The sequence below is a fragment of the Anguilla anguilla genome, chromosome 9 (assembly GCF_013347855.1).
Source record: "Anguilla anguilla isolate fAngAng1 chromosome 9, fAngAng1.pri, whole genome shotgun sequence".
In the NCBI taxonomy this organism is placed as follows: Eukaryota; Metazoa; Chordata; class Actinopteri; order Anguilliformes; family Anguillidae; genus Anguilla; species Anguilla anguilla.
Genome location: NC_049209.1, coordinates 17,952,135 through 17,968,010, shown reverse-complemented (window position 1 = coordinate 17,968,010; position 15,876 = coordinate 17,952,135). Strand labels below are relative to the sequence as shown.

Below are 15,876 nucleotides of genomic sequence, written 5' to 3'. Positions count from 1 at the left end.
TGAATTGCCAAACCAAAGCAATTTCCTATTCATTCCATTGTAAAGAGATTGCATATTTGCATAAACCATTATCACATATTACAATATTTTGCTGGAATTATGTCCATAATAATATATAATCGCATAATAATCTATAAATATGCATTTAATGTCGGCAGATGCCTCATAAATAAACTGAATTGCGCTATAAAGCTACAAAACTGCCAAAATTTACGAAGGTAGGCGGTTTCTGTTGAAAGTCGCGTCTTTAGCGGTTGCCAGATTGGCATATGCTGTTGTCGGCACTCTGTCTATTGTATCATTATTTTATGCACTTAAGCGGATTCTACTATAGTTCATTTAGTGTGTCTAAGGTTCCACGTAAACTTGAAATGCAGTATCATTTATGAGAGAATTGTACCAATAAATACACAGACCATTTCTATTTTTTTTCGGGGTTTTGTATTTTTTTTTCCCCCACGATTGCTCCTATAGGTGGCTTAGGGGGCTTGAAAAAACAGGCGACTCACCTAAGACATTTCAATGTGGGAAAATCGCGGTATAGGCAGCCAGAGAGAGACTCAACTGTGCATCCCCAAGCCAGTGTAGCGACCTAGCTGATGTTGACCATTACAGGGTTATCCGTCTTGCTGATTTCCACAGTGTGCAGTCAGCCTTTCATGCCAGGGGCTTTTAAATCTAAAATACTAAAGATATCTGACAGGAAGTTGTATACTATGCCATAAAGGTTGCAAGATCACACCTTTGCTGGCTGAACAAGAAAACAATGTCTCTCACATAAATTCATATTTATAAATAATGTACACACATACACACACACACACACACACACACATATATACACAAACTCGAAGCTCACACTAACATATACAATCACAAAACCAATGTTACATGAATATTCTTAAAGTAGCATTTTCTAAAAGTTATATACATGTTTTCATTTGCTGCTGCAGCAGTGTTTTCAAATGTTTTGGGTGAATGGCTGTGTTATGCATTTAAGTCTTTCAAAATTAGTGCACTCGCAGTTGTTGTATTGAGTGTGCAAGGTTAGAACTTTCAGTTGAAAAAAAGAATAATGGCTCACACTCACAAAAGCTTTTGAAATATGGCTCTTTATTCATGCATTTCAAAGCACTTATTCTGAAACTCATCAGAGTGTGAACAGAATTATATCCATAGGCTCTCTCAAGTGTGTAGTTACTTTTCCTTTTAAACTTTATGTGGTTATACAGGGGGCTTTCAGTAATGGAGTTTTAAATCATTTACAACAATGGACTCTATTTAATTACAAACAGTGAATCAAGCCCATGGTACCAATACATCTTCTGTGCCTTATGAAACTATTCCATTTGAAGAAAAAAACATATCACATTTATGGTGTTGTTCTGCAAATTCAGCTTTACAATCAATTAACTGTCTTTTGGGGATCTGTAATATGTGCCTGATGTTATGCACAATTAATTGCTTATTAGAAGTGATTATCATTAGATGTGGTGTATTACCTGGCATGGCTCAATGAAGAAACGGCCATTCCCAGACCCCAACTGGAAATACAGAGCGAAGGATGAAAACACATCTCTCTCAGTGGTGTCACCAGCATGGCCATAGTGACTTCTCGCACGCTCAGACTGGTAGAACAGTGGCTTCCATCAACTCAAACTGCTACCACACTAATCACCAATAAAACTCAGCTGAGAGAGACAAGTTCCCATAATGCCTTGACTCCTTGGGAAGATATGTACTGTCCAGCCACAGGGTTTCAGACTGTTTGCGAAAAGATCCTTTGGTCACGCATGTTTTCTGTTACAGACATTTCATCGGTCTTCACTGCTGTCACGGTCCAAGAAGAACAAAGGTGAGAACCATATTGTTTTGTGTCAGTAAGTGTTTCAGTGTTGGTCAGTTTTTCAGTGTTAGTTTTTCAGTGTCAATCAGTGTTTCATCTCATTAGTTAGCATTTCCTTGGGTGGTTGAAAGGGCCTTTACCTCAAAACAAACTCTGACTGTGGTTCTCTGTCTATAGACATTTCCTAAACTTAGGCAAGCTAGTTTAAGCACTTTGGGTATGCTTGAAGTCGTCTGACTGCATGTTTAGGGATTAACTTTTATAAAAACCATTGTATTCATTTAATTTTTAGACATTTAACAGTACACAGATTACAGTAATTTTACTTACAGTGTAGTTGTACAGCTGGATATTTACTGAAGCAATTCAGGTAAAGCACTTTGCTGAATGGTCCCACCTGGGAATCAAACCTACAATCTTGAAGTTGCAAGCCCATTTCCTTTACTTATATTTGGCACAGCCACCCATAATTAATAAAAACATTGGTGCATGCTCACAGGGCCGGCTGTCAAATTATTTTGGCTGTGGTTCTTTACCCTCTATGCTCATTACAGATTGGGGTGCTAGTCTTTCTTTTTTATGATCTCAGTTCATGTCCTCCCTGTCTAGGGCCCTTGGCCTCCATCAGTAAGCGCAGGATCTCCTGTAAGGACCTGGGTCATGGTGACTGCGAGGGCTGGCTGTGGAAGAAGAGGGATGCTAGGAGCTACTTCTCTCAGAAGTGGAAGAAGTATTGGTTCGTCCTGAAGGATACCTGCCTGTATTGGTATATGAATGAAGAGGTGAATGCTTTCAGATATTCTTAGCCAGTTCCAGACCTGAGTTTGCTTTTTTACGGTCTATTACCTCAGACCACAGGGCACATCACCGCAACTGAAGTCACTGCTGGAGTGTTTGAAATCTCCCAATGTCCCACATGTTCAGCCCTCCTTGTTGTGCTGATTAAAGCATTCTGCAGAGAAATGAAATGATGAATTGTTCGCGTTTGAATCCAAAAGTGTGTACATATGTAGCTTTGGATAATTAATGGCCAAATATGTTATCTGTGGGCCTTGTTTGTTTGCATATGAGTACAGAGAAAGTGCTGTTATAGCAATTGGGAGGAATTTGCTAAGGGGAGTAATTACTGTCTTCATTCCCAAAATGTAAACTGCATCTAGTCGTGAAATATTAATATTTCTCATAAAAAGATGCATTTTATTTTACTGTGGTATGCTATTCAGTTTTTTAATCGAAAGACAACCGCACCCAACACAAATTCCACAATACACATGTAGACAGTCAGTAAGGATGCTATTTGAGCGAATTCATAGCAAATATTAAAATCAATAATCACCATGTTTAATGTGTTTGAATGTGAAGTCACTCTAACCAAAAACCATGTGTAATTCTAAAAAGAATTGTATAGAAATATGGAAACTTACTGTTGTGATGAACAAATATTACTATAATAGTGTAAGCATAATTCCCACTTAAAATTAGCTGACAATGTTAATTAATCATAGCTAGCGTGGATGCAAGAGAATAAACTATGCTTTAGGTACACCTTAAACCTTTTTTAGTAATTTTACCATGCCTACCGTTTCACCTTTTAACGTTTACCTAACAATGCTTATCCCAGAAAAATTAATACTTTTCAAATGGTTGTAGAGGTGTTGAAAGTGCATTCACATGCAGACAGGGTTTTCTGAAACACTATTTATTTTGTGTCTGAAGATGTACTCAAACTGTGTGCTCATTAAGGATATTTTAATTGCAAAATAATTGAACAATTTTTAGAATAATAAACATGCACAGAGGTGCTTGATTAGCTGTGCTTAATTGTGGTGAGTCCATGAAGTGACAACTCGATGAAGCAGAGTGATTATGGAGTCAGTTTCCTGCGGAGTTGATATCTTCACCAATAATAATAGTACTGCAGTGAGAATTGTACTGAGTGATAGATGCAGACCTCACCAGTTTTGGGGGTGCAGTCGCTTTGGCATGGGGTTGGTGGGCTATTATTGGAGGGTAAATTCCTCTTGGGAATTTCATTCCATTTGCTGCTAGACTGAGATGCTAGAGGGGCTAGAAGCTTTGTTGTTCTATGTTGGTATGTGGCTTCTCTCTGTATTTGTGACCAGGAAAGAGAGAAAAATGTGTGAATGAGAGAGATGAGTGTGAAGTGAAAGTATCTGTATGCTCCTCTTCCACAGGATGAGAAGGCTGAGGGCTTTGTCAGTCTCCCAGAGTTCAACATTGATCGTGCCAGCGAGTGTCGCAAGAAGTAGTGAGTACACACAGAAGCACAAATAGTCTCAGTAGCACTCGGGGAATACTGGACAGCTTAGACAGGGCCATCTCAGCAGCAAGGAAGACTGTCTCACCTGCCACTGTCACCAATCACTTAATTACTGCAGCATTCAGCCTTTTGCATGAGTCTCATGTGCTAGACTGCTGTGTTTACTGCCATACATGTGTGTGTGTGTGAGTGCATGCCTGCATCTATGTGGATGTGTGTGTGCATGCATGTATGTGTGTATATTTGCGTTCCTAAGACCATTTTTTCTTCTTTCTGTGTATTTCAGTGCTTTCAAGGCCTGCCATCCCAAGATCAAGAGTTTTTATTTTGCTGCAGACAGCACGGATGATATGGACAGGTGAGGCTAAGCCAGGGAGGGACACAGGAATGGGCAACACAGACACAGCAGAGCTTAGAGGGCAGAGCCACAATAGATTGGAGTCTGGAATAAAATATAGCATCGCAGGTTTTTCATTTGAACCTCATTGACCTTCTTGCCTTTCCCCTAATGACTGAATTCAGCACTATTGAAAGCCCTTATTGTCATGCAGCGCTGTTCCATTTCCCTCCAGAAATGTGTTCATTACTCAAGTGTGCTATTACCATGTTAATGAGGCCTTTGTGCTTTGCCATATAAAGTGTTCAAGCTGATACTCCTTGCCAGGACATGCAGTACTATTTACAGTGGACACGTGAGGTCTCAATAGCAACATGTTATTCCTTAAGATTCATAGTGTCTGTTACCGTGCTTACACTAAAGGAATTAGTCACATTAAAGATGGCTGTAATTTGGTAGATTTTAAATTAGATCGAAACTATGCAGCGGCAGGCAGGGCACAGTACTGATCTAGTGAAAGTCAAGTTAAGACATTCTGATGTGTAAATATCTTAATATCTTAATCCAAGAGGGGTAATGTGGGCTTCTAAACACTTTAATGTTTACTTGAAATTTAAAACTTTTTCACAAAGGCATTGACCGTTGACCGCTGGTTTCAGAGAATAAACATAGCATAGCATAGACTGCGTTGTTGCTGTTCTTGTTTGTGTTAGTGTTAATCAGATTAACCTACAGGGTCCAAGTTAAACTATGCGGTTGTTCCCTGCACTTGGAACGGTACTTCTCTCTAGGGTTTTCGACACACTTGTTCCTGGTTATGGTTATACACTTTGTTGTACGTCGCTCTGGATAAGAGTGTCTGCCAAATGCCTGTAATGTAATGTAACATATTTTTAATGAATTCTCACTTCCCCAACAATTCTGTCATAAAAATTCATTCATGTGAAATAAGTTCATAAAATTCTAGTATGCAAATAATACTTTCAGCTATTTTAAGTTAATCGGCTGACTTTAATGGTGGACAGTGAGGAGTGAAAGGTGAGACTCATACTTCAGATATCTGGGTTGCTCTTATTGTCAGACAGTGTGATACATGGATTGCATTCATAGATTAGGGTATCAGCAAGACTTTTAATTGCCCCAAGCATGTTTCTTTTTATGTTTTTGGAGGGGAGAACAAGCAGCATTTTATACAATATAAACAATATAAAAATTGTATACAATTCACTGTTTCTCTGTCTAAGGCCATAATCTAAACACTGACAGGATATCTGACAGGATATTGCCTCATAATTTCACAAATTAAATTTGAAATCACATACAAATTCACCCTCAAATCTAACTGCAGAATTTGCGGTGATTACATCGTAGGCATGATCAAACAGTTATTGCATGTTAACTGCTTTGTGAAACCTGGCCTTAAAGCCTTAGTGTACCATTTTCATTGTGGTGTTACTTTGAAGCGAACCCAAAATGTCTTTCCAAATGCAATCAGGTATATTTTTAAGCATCTAGTTAAAATCTTCATCATTTTAGTAGAGCCTCACTGTTCACAAAGTTATGCGTATTGAATGGGACATTGTGGATGCTTCCCTTCCTTCCTCCCTTTCACTTCCTGTTTCCCCGCAGGTGGCTGAGTCGGCTCGGCATGGCAGCGGGGGGCTACATGGAGAGAGAGGTCGTCAGGCAGGACCAAGGTGAGCGGACAGAAACGGCTCAGTCCCCAGCAGGTGAAAGTTGGCTTTGCACTTCCTGAACTGCTGTGGCTCTCTCTCTCTCTCTCTCTCTCATCCTGCAGATTACTGGAGTGAAAGTGAGCAGGAGGACAATGACACACCTTCTACACCCAAACAGGACAGCCCCCCACCTCCCTATGGCACCTACCCCCACACCACCTTAGTGAGTCTCCATCTTTTTTTCCATTTCTTTTTAGGGCCTGAAGCTCAATACGTAATGGGAGTAATGTTAATGTTCTTCAGTAATGAAGCATGATAAATTTACTTGAGACGCCAAACTTGGTTTTGCTTGAGCCACTATTATGAGCTACCAAAACGAATCTAGTAGTGCAGCAATGAGTTTGTCACGGAGGTCTGTTTCTCTGTGTGGGTTGTAGGGGGGTGAGGAAGGTGGCTATTATGAGCTCTTCATTCACTCTCACATAATAAGGGAATAGAGAATCCCAATCCATTTGTACTTTGTATTTTCTTCATATCTGGAGGCTGACTCGTTGGGATCTGTCATCACACAGCACAGGGCCGTTACTCAACTTTCACCATAATGGCTGCTGCATATCAACCCCTCTTCTGGGCTGTTGTTAGAGGGTACTTACGCTTGTACATCCTCCTTACTGATCTCTCCCTTGTTAAATAAGGCTTACGTGTGAGAAAACCAGGAAATGGTTGAGAAGAGAAAAATAAAAAACCAAAAGGGATAATCCTACTTGACAGCTCTTCTCCAGTCAAAGTGAGATGAGTGCTTTAATTTGCTCTGTCTCATCCTCTACAGCGCTCCCAGACTAACCCCCTCTTTCTCTATTACGTTCACGCTCTCCCTCTCTCCTCTTGTCTACTATGCTGAGAGCATTGCAAAGAGAGAGATAGGGAGGGACTCAGTCATTTCTGGGTCCTTTAGGGTAATTTCCTTTCCGGAAGAATGCCAAAGAAAGGGCCTTTTAAAACTTGTTGGAAAAAAGTTATCTGCCCTTGACTCCCACCCCTGTTCAATCGAGAGCAAGATAATCCACTTTAGCTCCAATGGCCCGAGTAGGCCCGGGCATGAAAAGGTGGCATTTATGAAGCATGCAGCTGGGTGAAATGTGAGCTGCGTCTGTGAGTCTTCGCTCTTAGATGATCTCAGTATCAGCTCAGGTTTACTCCAGCTACTGCCTGAGAATTCCCTGAGGCCAGGAAACGCAGCAATCGCTGTACACACTTTCAGCGGCCAGCATGTTATTCTGCGCTCAGCACCAGTCAGCAATACCTCTTATAGTCTGGGCAGTTTTACTCCTCAGCTTGGCCCAGGATCCATTGGTAGGAAGGGAGGCGCTAGAGCAACGAGAGCCTACTTAACAAAAAGCAGTTTGAAAAAGTTCTCTTTGGAAATAAGGGTGTCTTCAAAGTCTCCATGTGTTAGAATATTTTCATTCACCCTTTTCAGTTATTTGAAGTCGACACAAAGCCCATTATGTCAGTCCTACTCCTCCTGAGTGCTTGAATTGGGATTGGTTTTCTTCTGAAAATGCCCGGTAAAATATGGCAGCTTCCTCTGCCTCCCTCAGCAGGGTAGGTCCTATGGAAGTGTGCAATGCCTCAGAGCACAAGCGCACACAGTTGTGCCTAAATGTGATGGGGGAAAGGGAAGAATTCAGACGCACCTATGGTATCCCCACCATTAAAATAAGTTGCAGCTGGTCTGATCACATGGGCAGTGTTACACGACCATCACGCCAGCGTTGGTCAGGTGACCTGGCTGGTGGAGGTTAACTTGCGCTCCCTGCCCTACAGATGAGCGAGGACAGCCCATACCTGGAGCCCAAACATGGCCGCCTGCCCTCCGTGGAAACGTGCCACTCGCCCCGGGAGGAGTTCCACCCCCAGGCCCCACCGGGGAGCTGCGGTGGCTCCCCGGCGCGCAACTCCACCAGCCAGCGGCGCTCCTGGCAGGACCTGATCGAGACGCCCCTGACCAGCTCGGGCCTGCACTACCTGCAAACGCTGCCCCCGGATGACCCTGCTCTGCGGCAGCCGGGCGGGGGCTTGTCCCCCGAGCCCCGGCGCCAGTCCACGCTCCCGGCCCAGCGCAGCCTGCTGCAGGACCACTACGGCCCCCTCCCCGTGGCCGAGGGCCAGAGGGTGTGTGAGCTGTTGGGGGGTGGGGAGAAGCCCCGAAGCTTCACTCTACCCCGTGACGGAGATCTCTATGCCCTGCTCGCACCTTCAGCCAGCACCTCCGCGCGCAAGGACCCACGCAGGTACCTGCCGGGGCAGAACCGGGACAGAGGTGAGAGGCTAACAGAGAGGATTGGCTCTGCTGACCCTCGGATGCACAACCTAGAGCTACCGCTGGCTATGCTTATGCAGCCCAGGTGCTTTGTCTTGCCTGCAGCCACATCTGCAGTGCGTGACATCGCTCTGATTGCTGTCCTCTGCCCAGATTGAGATGGCTGTCTGTGAATGACAGACCTCATCCTGATAATTTATCTATTAATCTTATTTATCTATCATTATAATGAAAACGAATCCTAATTAAATAGTGTACATTGTGCAGAACACACAAATATTTTAACACACATACAGTTCATGTATACAAGCACACACATACACTCGGAGAGGAGTGCAAATGAAGCCAGACAGCTTCTGTTTTTTATGTTCCAAGATTCAGCTTCGGGCATATGAAGCCCTGTTTTTCATGATACATTTGACCAGACTTCATTATTTCAGATTCCAGTTACGAGATCTAAGCAAATGTATCTTTGAAATGCTTTCAGTAAAATTATTTCCACATAGAATCTGATCTGGAGCTTTAATGAAACTGTAAATTGAAAATGTAAAAATGATTGACTTTTGTAGGCAATTTAGAGGAGGAGAGCTAACTGAGGAGAGAAAAAAGACTTGAGTTTCTGAATGGCTATCAATCCGATATGTCTGTTCCTCCTGCTCCGTGGCTGATACTTAATTAAAACCTGTCCCTCGTGGAATATTTCCCCTCATTTACGACACGGTTTGGTTGATTGTACGTTCTGCAACTTGAGTGAATTCAATGGTTTGTGGCTTAGTGGTTATTATATGCAAAACAGTTAGAAGAGGGGAGGTTAAGAATAGCAAAATCCTTTCTAAACCTTCCTCTCTGGCTCCCCCCTCAGGTGTTGAGCAGGAGAACAGACAACATGCAGACTCCCTTCAAGACCTGTACAGAGCCCTGGAGCGGGCGAACCTGTCCCCTATGGGCGAGCGCAGACTGTCTACCAAACTGGAGTACAAGCGGTCCTTTGTCCGACGCTGTAACAATCAACAGCTCAACGACAAGCTTCACCGCCTGCAAATCCTTCAGAGTACGCTCAAGGTATGTCTGTTCGTTTATCTATTTGTTTAATTGGTGGGTCTCTGCTGATCTCAGAACATGGCCCCTACCCTTGTGTCTCCTCCACATGGGCCTCAAACCAAAACTCCTCCAGCTGTAGGTTTCTCATGTTCATGTCCCCGTGGGTTGAAAAGTTTACAAAGATGGCGTTTATAAATTGTGTCATCCCCTTGTGTGTGTGTATGTGTGTGCGAAAGATGTACAGATGTACAGATTTTTTGGGGGGTTTTTTGTTTTTCTTTCTTTGTTTGTTCGACCCTGTTTGGACATTTGAAGGGTATGGTTTCAGCTGAAGACTCCCACCATGTGGCCAAACCCGATTATCACAATTAAGTTACTAAAACCCACAATTCATTGTTGTTCATGCAGGTGTATGTGTACACTCATGTGTGTGCCTGTGTAAATGCTATGCATGTCTCACAGTTGTGCATGTACTAACACTTTCTCCTGAAGCATTTATTAAGGCATTTTTCACCTGGGTGTACTACTCTCAAATAAAGCCTTATAACTTTGTGGCAACACAGCAGAGAGCTTATGGCATTACTTGAAGGGCACACGTGTGCCAACAAAACTATGTATCAAAACTGAGGAATTAAGAATTATTCCTGGTATACCCAAAATGTACATAAAAATGGAACTGCACTGTTTATTGCACAAAATTCACGAGCTAGCATCAAATGGATTCACCCCCAACCTCTTTCCCACTACTACAAAAGAAATTGTGTAGATAACTAAAAGCAGTGTCCCAAAACCTCTTCAAATTTCACATTTTGGATAATGTTTTGAACACATAATGTACACCACAAAAACAAATCTTCTTCACTCAAAGTCACATATTTTGAACAGATAAGAGTGTAGTTTGCATCTGCAAGTGTGTTGCTCACATTCCGAACGTGTTAATCAGTGGGAAATTATCTGATGTGAAATTGTGATCATCTAAAAAAATGTGTGCTATTTGCACAAAAAGCACAAGCAACTAGGTGAACTACTAGCCAAACTTGGTAGGTCTTACTGAAAAGCTGTTGGATGAGTGGTGTACAGAATGTTAATTCATAAATTTTGATTCATTGTATGTATGTATCATGTATTGTATGTACCATGAAAAGCGCTACATAAAATAAATGTATTATTATTATTTATTAATGTGGAATACAGAGAAATATTAAGAACACTAAACTTGCTTTTTTAATGAACCTAAATGCCCTCCAGTGGGGTTATAACTTTGTCTAGAACCCAGTCATTGAGCTGCTTGTAAATTCATGCTTGTTTATGCATTTAGTCTCTCACCTCTTACATGTTCTCACTTCTTTTTGCAGGATGTACCGCTCCCCGACGCGGAGCCCCCGTCCAGATACTGAAACAAACCTGTGGGGAAATTTCACTGGTGCATGGTCCCAAGGGAGTGATTGTACTACTGGCCTTCCACATTTCTGCCCCAGAAGCGCACCTTGATGGAACAGCACAGAGAGACAGTGATATTATGAAGCAGTCTCTGCCCCTCTGTCCAACGTGTGCGTGTGCGTGTGCGTGTGTGTGTGTGTGTGTGTGTGTGTGTGTGTGTGTGCGTGTGTGAGAATGTCACACACTCCCATGCCTCACGGGTCTCTCAGCCTCCTGACTGAAACATTTCCTTTTTCTTATTTTGTCCTGTATATCCCAACATGATAATGTTGCAGCCAGTGCTGAGATTAACAGCAAATTTTAAACATTGAATACACATTTGCACAGCTACACAGGGGCCACTCTCTTGCCTGGGAGACAGAAGATATAATAACTCCCTATATGGAGGGCCCTTGTGACATTCAAACAGCAAGGTCTCATCCCATCTTTAAATTACATTTTCAAATTTGACAGTGCCTTCATATGAAATGCAAATCAAACCACTGTTTTTTTTTTTGTGTTTTTTTTTGTTTTACCATACAGCAGTTATAGATTTTTCAAATCTGATTAAAATTGTTCATATCTAGGGGAGTGTTAGAACTCAGAATCCCGCTATGAAAATATTGTTTCCATATTCATATTTAGAACCATTCATAAGACGTCCCATGAGAGGAAAATCATAGTGGTGAATTGTCCCCATGTCAGACAGTGCAGTGTTCAGACCACTCCTGTCTTGCAGAAAAGTCTATAGATGTTGTACCTCTCTCAAGCAATCAGAAGCCCCAGAGTGTTTCCCATTCCTGGATTCTTTTTCAAGGCTGGTACTCCAGCAGGAAACATCAGGCTCTGACCTGCCACTGACATTGCTGTTATATTTAACAGTGCTTTGCACACAACATTCCTCAGTAAATCCAGACATCATAACAGTTGTTGTTGTATATTGTCACTATTATTATTGAACAATATTACAAGCTTTCTGGAGTCTCTGTAATGTAGGGATGGGCATGGAGGGCTGTATCAGTTTCTGGATTTCGTGCCAGCTTCTGCTCTTAATTATTTAATCAGCCAGATCATTCATGTGATCTGACGCTTTAGCTGAAATTCTTGATAAACCCATGAGTCACTGCTGATAGCTGTATATCAGATGTTTTACTGTGATCTAATCTATGACTGAACTGCCGTTGGTGTATATAATTAGCTAACTGAGCCAGGTTAATTGGTGAAAGCAAAAACCTGCATGTACTCCAGCCCTCAATGAATGACTTTGCCCACCTCTGCTTATCTAGGTGATCTGTAATTGTTTTTAAAAACAATAATTGGTTTAAGAAACAGTAAGGTATACATAACGAGAGGTAACGAGAGATGAAACTCATTCAAATACATCCCTACAGGTAAAGCATGTCAAAATGGATCATTTCTGTGGTCCGTTCATCTTCCAGGTCCTTCCCAGTCAACATTCTGAGGGGCGAGGAGTCAAACCAAGTCTTTGGACTCAAACAAGAATGACCTTCATGCATTTTCTGACAATATGTATACAGTCATTTTCCTAATATAACGTTTATATGGAAAGGTGCAGTTTTCCATTTTGTTTGCTCTGTGCAGTGTGTCCGTACCTGAGGGAACCCGCGTTGAGTCGTCGGTGTCGCTCTTCTCCATCTGGCTCTCGTGAAAATGTGATGTTCTCTCCTAAATTTGGTGTTCTTCCTTCTTGCACGTACAGAGATGGGTATCAGTTGGCAATAATAAACCTAGTTATATCAAGCTGTTGAAACATAAAGTAAACTAAAAAAGGGTCTATTTTTGTATGTGAGATATTTATCTGAATGCTTCTGAGTCGTTTTGTATTCTAAGGCTTATAAGCCTCAGTCAGGTGTCTCTGACCAGGCTTTTTCTTGTCTTGGCTTTGTGCAAATTATTTGACTTTGTATAAAATATTTGAAAATGTTGTTCCCTCTCTGTAAACAATTATGTGAATTTGAAGTGCTTTCAAGCTCATGTCTCAGTGTCAAAAATAACCTGGTTTTATGAATAAATTGTTCAATGCTTATATTCTATAATATATATATTCTAAAAGATTTGATCAAGCTACCTCACTTATGATTTGAAACAGAAGCACACACTAATGGGTATAAATGCTGAGTTCTGGAAAGCACTATACGCTCAACCACACATACACACACACACACACATCCAATATATCATGAGAGTCTGCTTGTCAGTCTGAGTACTTGAGCGAAGGTAAGATAACCATATTCACACCTATTAACTGCCAATCTTCCAGCATGAACAAGATTCTAATAATTTGGTCCTCGAGGGAAACAGGATATGCTTGCTTTTACTTTCACGTTAAGCAATCAGCAGCTGGTTTAGATATAAGAAATCAGGTGTGGTGTGTTCAATCCACCACTATAATTGATCAAGTACTGAATAACTGTAAACCAGCATGCCCTGTGGCCCTTCAGAACAAGTGTTAACAATCCCTGATTTAGAGTCAGTTATGTCCAAGGTGGTGGTCTTTCTATCATCCAGACACTTATGTAGACGTAAATATCTGTCTATAAATAAATATATTTTACTTTCCCCTCCATACATACTTGGGATCAGTGTACCTGTCTGTATAACATATCTCCTGCATTTCTTTTGATATTATTCATAGTCCACAACATTTATCATATTGTCCAGTTATTTAAGTGCACCTCCATATAATGCTTTTTTTTTGTACATAATGTGGGTATTAGTCAGCCAAGGTTCCCGTTGTTTGAACGAGGGATGACCATCATAAACCTTGGGGGTTTGAATGAGTATTGGGTGGGGGTCATGAGACTGTCCCATGGCAATTTCTAGGCCATGGGAAAATTGTCTTTCCAGCTGTATGTAGAGTCTGTGATATTTATGACTCCACTGGTGAGCAGGCAAAGGAATGTTCAAAGTCCAGAGACAGTTAAAATTGAACCCTACATATACACATTTTTATGTGTTTTTTTTCTAAATCTGATCAAACCTCACAGTAATAATAAAAAAAAACAATAAACTGCAAGCGGTAATTAAAAGGGTCCAAGCTGTATGTGGCAATTACAAATTCTTAAGTTGTAAGGACACGTTGGGTGAATGGTAAAAAAAAAAAAAGATTTAAAAAATCAGTCTCATGGTATTCCCTAGCTTAGAAGTCAACATACACAGAGTTCCTTGATGATCAGCCATTGCTGAGCCTGCCACATGCCCACTGACAACTGATTGGCTGATGGTGGCCGTATTTTTTCAGAGATGGCTTTATTATTGTACATCCAATGGCAGACTGACACAAAGACATAGTATACAAAGATTCAACTTGATTGATCATGCATTTGAGGAGTTAAAGGCTTTTTAAATTTATTTCCCTCTTACAGTGCCACCTATCAGCAAAAGGTCACCAAAATTTGGCAAGCTGCCTCAGAATCAGTCACTACATATGTATGCCGAGTGTCGTGACGATCCTAGAAAGTAGCTACAACTGACAGATTTTTTATTAAAATGGCCACGGCCCCAACTGTTGCATATGGTGGCCATATTGTTTTGAAAGTTCAACATTTTTTTTGGTAATAATAATTAACTAATACGCTCAGTTATTAATTCACATGGCTTCTCCTACCATTGTTATGCAGATGACACACAACTCTTCTTCTCTTCCCCCTCCTCGGTCACACAGGTCAATGATAAGATATCTTCCTGCCTGGCTGACATCTCCACCTGGATGGCCAGCCACCATCTGAAGCTCAACCTCAACAAAACTGAGCTGCTCTTCTTCCCGTGCAAGACCTCCTTACTTCGTGAGCTCTCAATCACGGTTGATGGCACCACAGTGACTGCCTCTCACTCTGCCAAGAGCTTGGGGGTGGTCCTGGATGACCAACTGGACCTCAAGGAGCACATCAAGGCAACATCACGGTCCTGCAGATTCCTTCTGTACAACATCAGAAGGATTCGACCATACCTGACGACACACTCCACCCAGCTGCTCGTCCAGGCTACGGTGACCTCTCGCCTTGATTACTGCAACTCTCTCCTTGCAAGCCTGCCAGCTTGTGCCATACAGCCACTACAGATGATTCAGAATGCCGCTGCCCGACTCATCTACAACCTTCCCAAATTCTCCCACGTCACTCCTCTGCTGCGATCACTCCACTGGCTACCGGTCGCTGCCAGGATCCGGTTTAAAGCACTGACCCTTGCCTACACTGCTGCCAGCAGGACAGCCCCCATCTACTTGCAGGACATGACTCGATTCTATGTGCCTGCTCGATCACTCCGCTCTGCGGCAGCAGGGCGCCTTGTAACCTCTCCCACCCGCCCAAAGGGATCACAGAGCTTCTCCACCCTAGCTCCCCAGTGGTGGACCAAACTCCCCGTCCCTCTCCGAACCTCCCCCTCACTACCCATCTTCCGCCATGGCCTGAAGACTGATCTCTTCAGACTACACCTAGACTAACCACCACCACGCTGTATATTTCACTCTAAATCCCCGCCCCCCCCCTTTCATGACACTTGTTACATGTTGCCCCATCCCAGCACTTTCTGGTAATTTGTATTTGTCCTAATACTGTAGCTTATTCTTCTGCCTAGTTGGCTTTGCAGAGGTTAGGTCTGAATAGTGTTCACTGTGTGAACTAAACTGTGTTCCTGGCTAGAAATAGCTGTACAAAATAAGTATTGTACCTTACTGAACCTGTGTTTAGCAGTTGTCTATGACCATGAAATGCACTTTTTGTACGTCGCTTTGGATAAAAGCGTCTGCCAAATAAATGTAATGTAATGTAATGTACAACCTTTGGTGGTATTAATTTCCCTAAGTTGCTTTAAAGTTACTTGAAATGTATTTCCTTTCTTCTTTTTTTTAAACTGGAACTCTCATTATTCTTTCAACAAATCATATAGAAGTAGGCCTACCACCATTATGTCTTATATGTACATGAAAAT

The 15,876-nt window shown here is 42.0% G+C and overlaps 1 protein-coding gene across 2 annotated transcripts in view; it reads left to right on the top strand.

The window, feature by feature from the left end:
• The window catches only part of LOC118235453 (connector enhancer of kinase suppressor of ras 2-like), a 57,120-nt gene extending 44,138 nt beyond the window's left edge, over positions 1 to 12,982 (top strand). For both annotated transcript variants that reach the window (XM_035432849.1, XM_035432848.1), the window contains exons 14-22: positions 1,810 to 1,855; positions 2,456 to 2,628; positions 4,042 to 4,115; positions 4,414 to 4,485; positions 6,094 to 6,161; positions 6,263 to 6,363; positions 7,968 to 8,463; positions 9,326 to 9,525; positions 10,860 to 12,982. In XM_035432849.1, the coding sequence (XP_035288740.1) occupies positions 1,810 to 1,855; positions 2,456 to 2,628; positions 4,042 to 4,115; positions 4,414 to 4,485; positions 6,094 to 6,161; positions 6,263 to 6,363; positions 7,968 to 8,463; positions 9,326 to 9,525; positions 10,860 to 10,901 (1,272 nt within the window). In that variant the 3' untranslated portion in view covers positions 10,902 to 12,982. The remainder of the gene's footprint in view (positions 1 to 1,809; positions 1,856 to 2,455; positions 2,629 to 4,041; positions 4,116 to 4,413; positions 4,486 to 6,093; positions 6,162 to 6,262; positions 6,364 to 7,967; positions 8,464 to 9,325; positions 9,526 to 10,859) is intronic.
• The last annotated feature ends 2,894 nt before the right edge of the window (positions 12,983 to 15,876 follow it).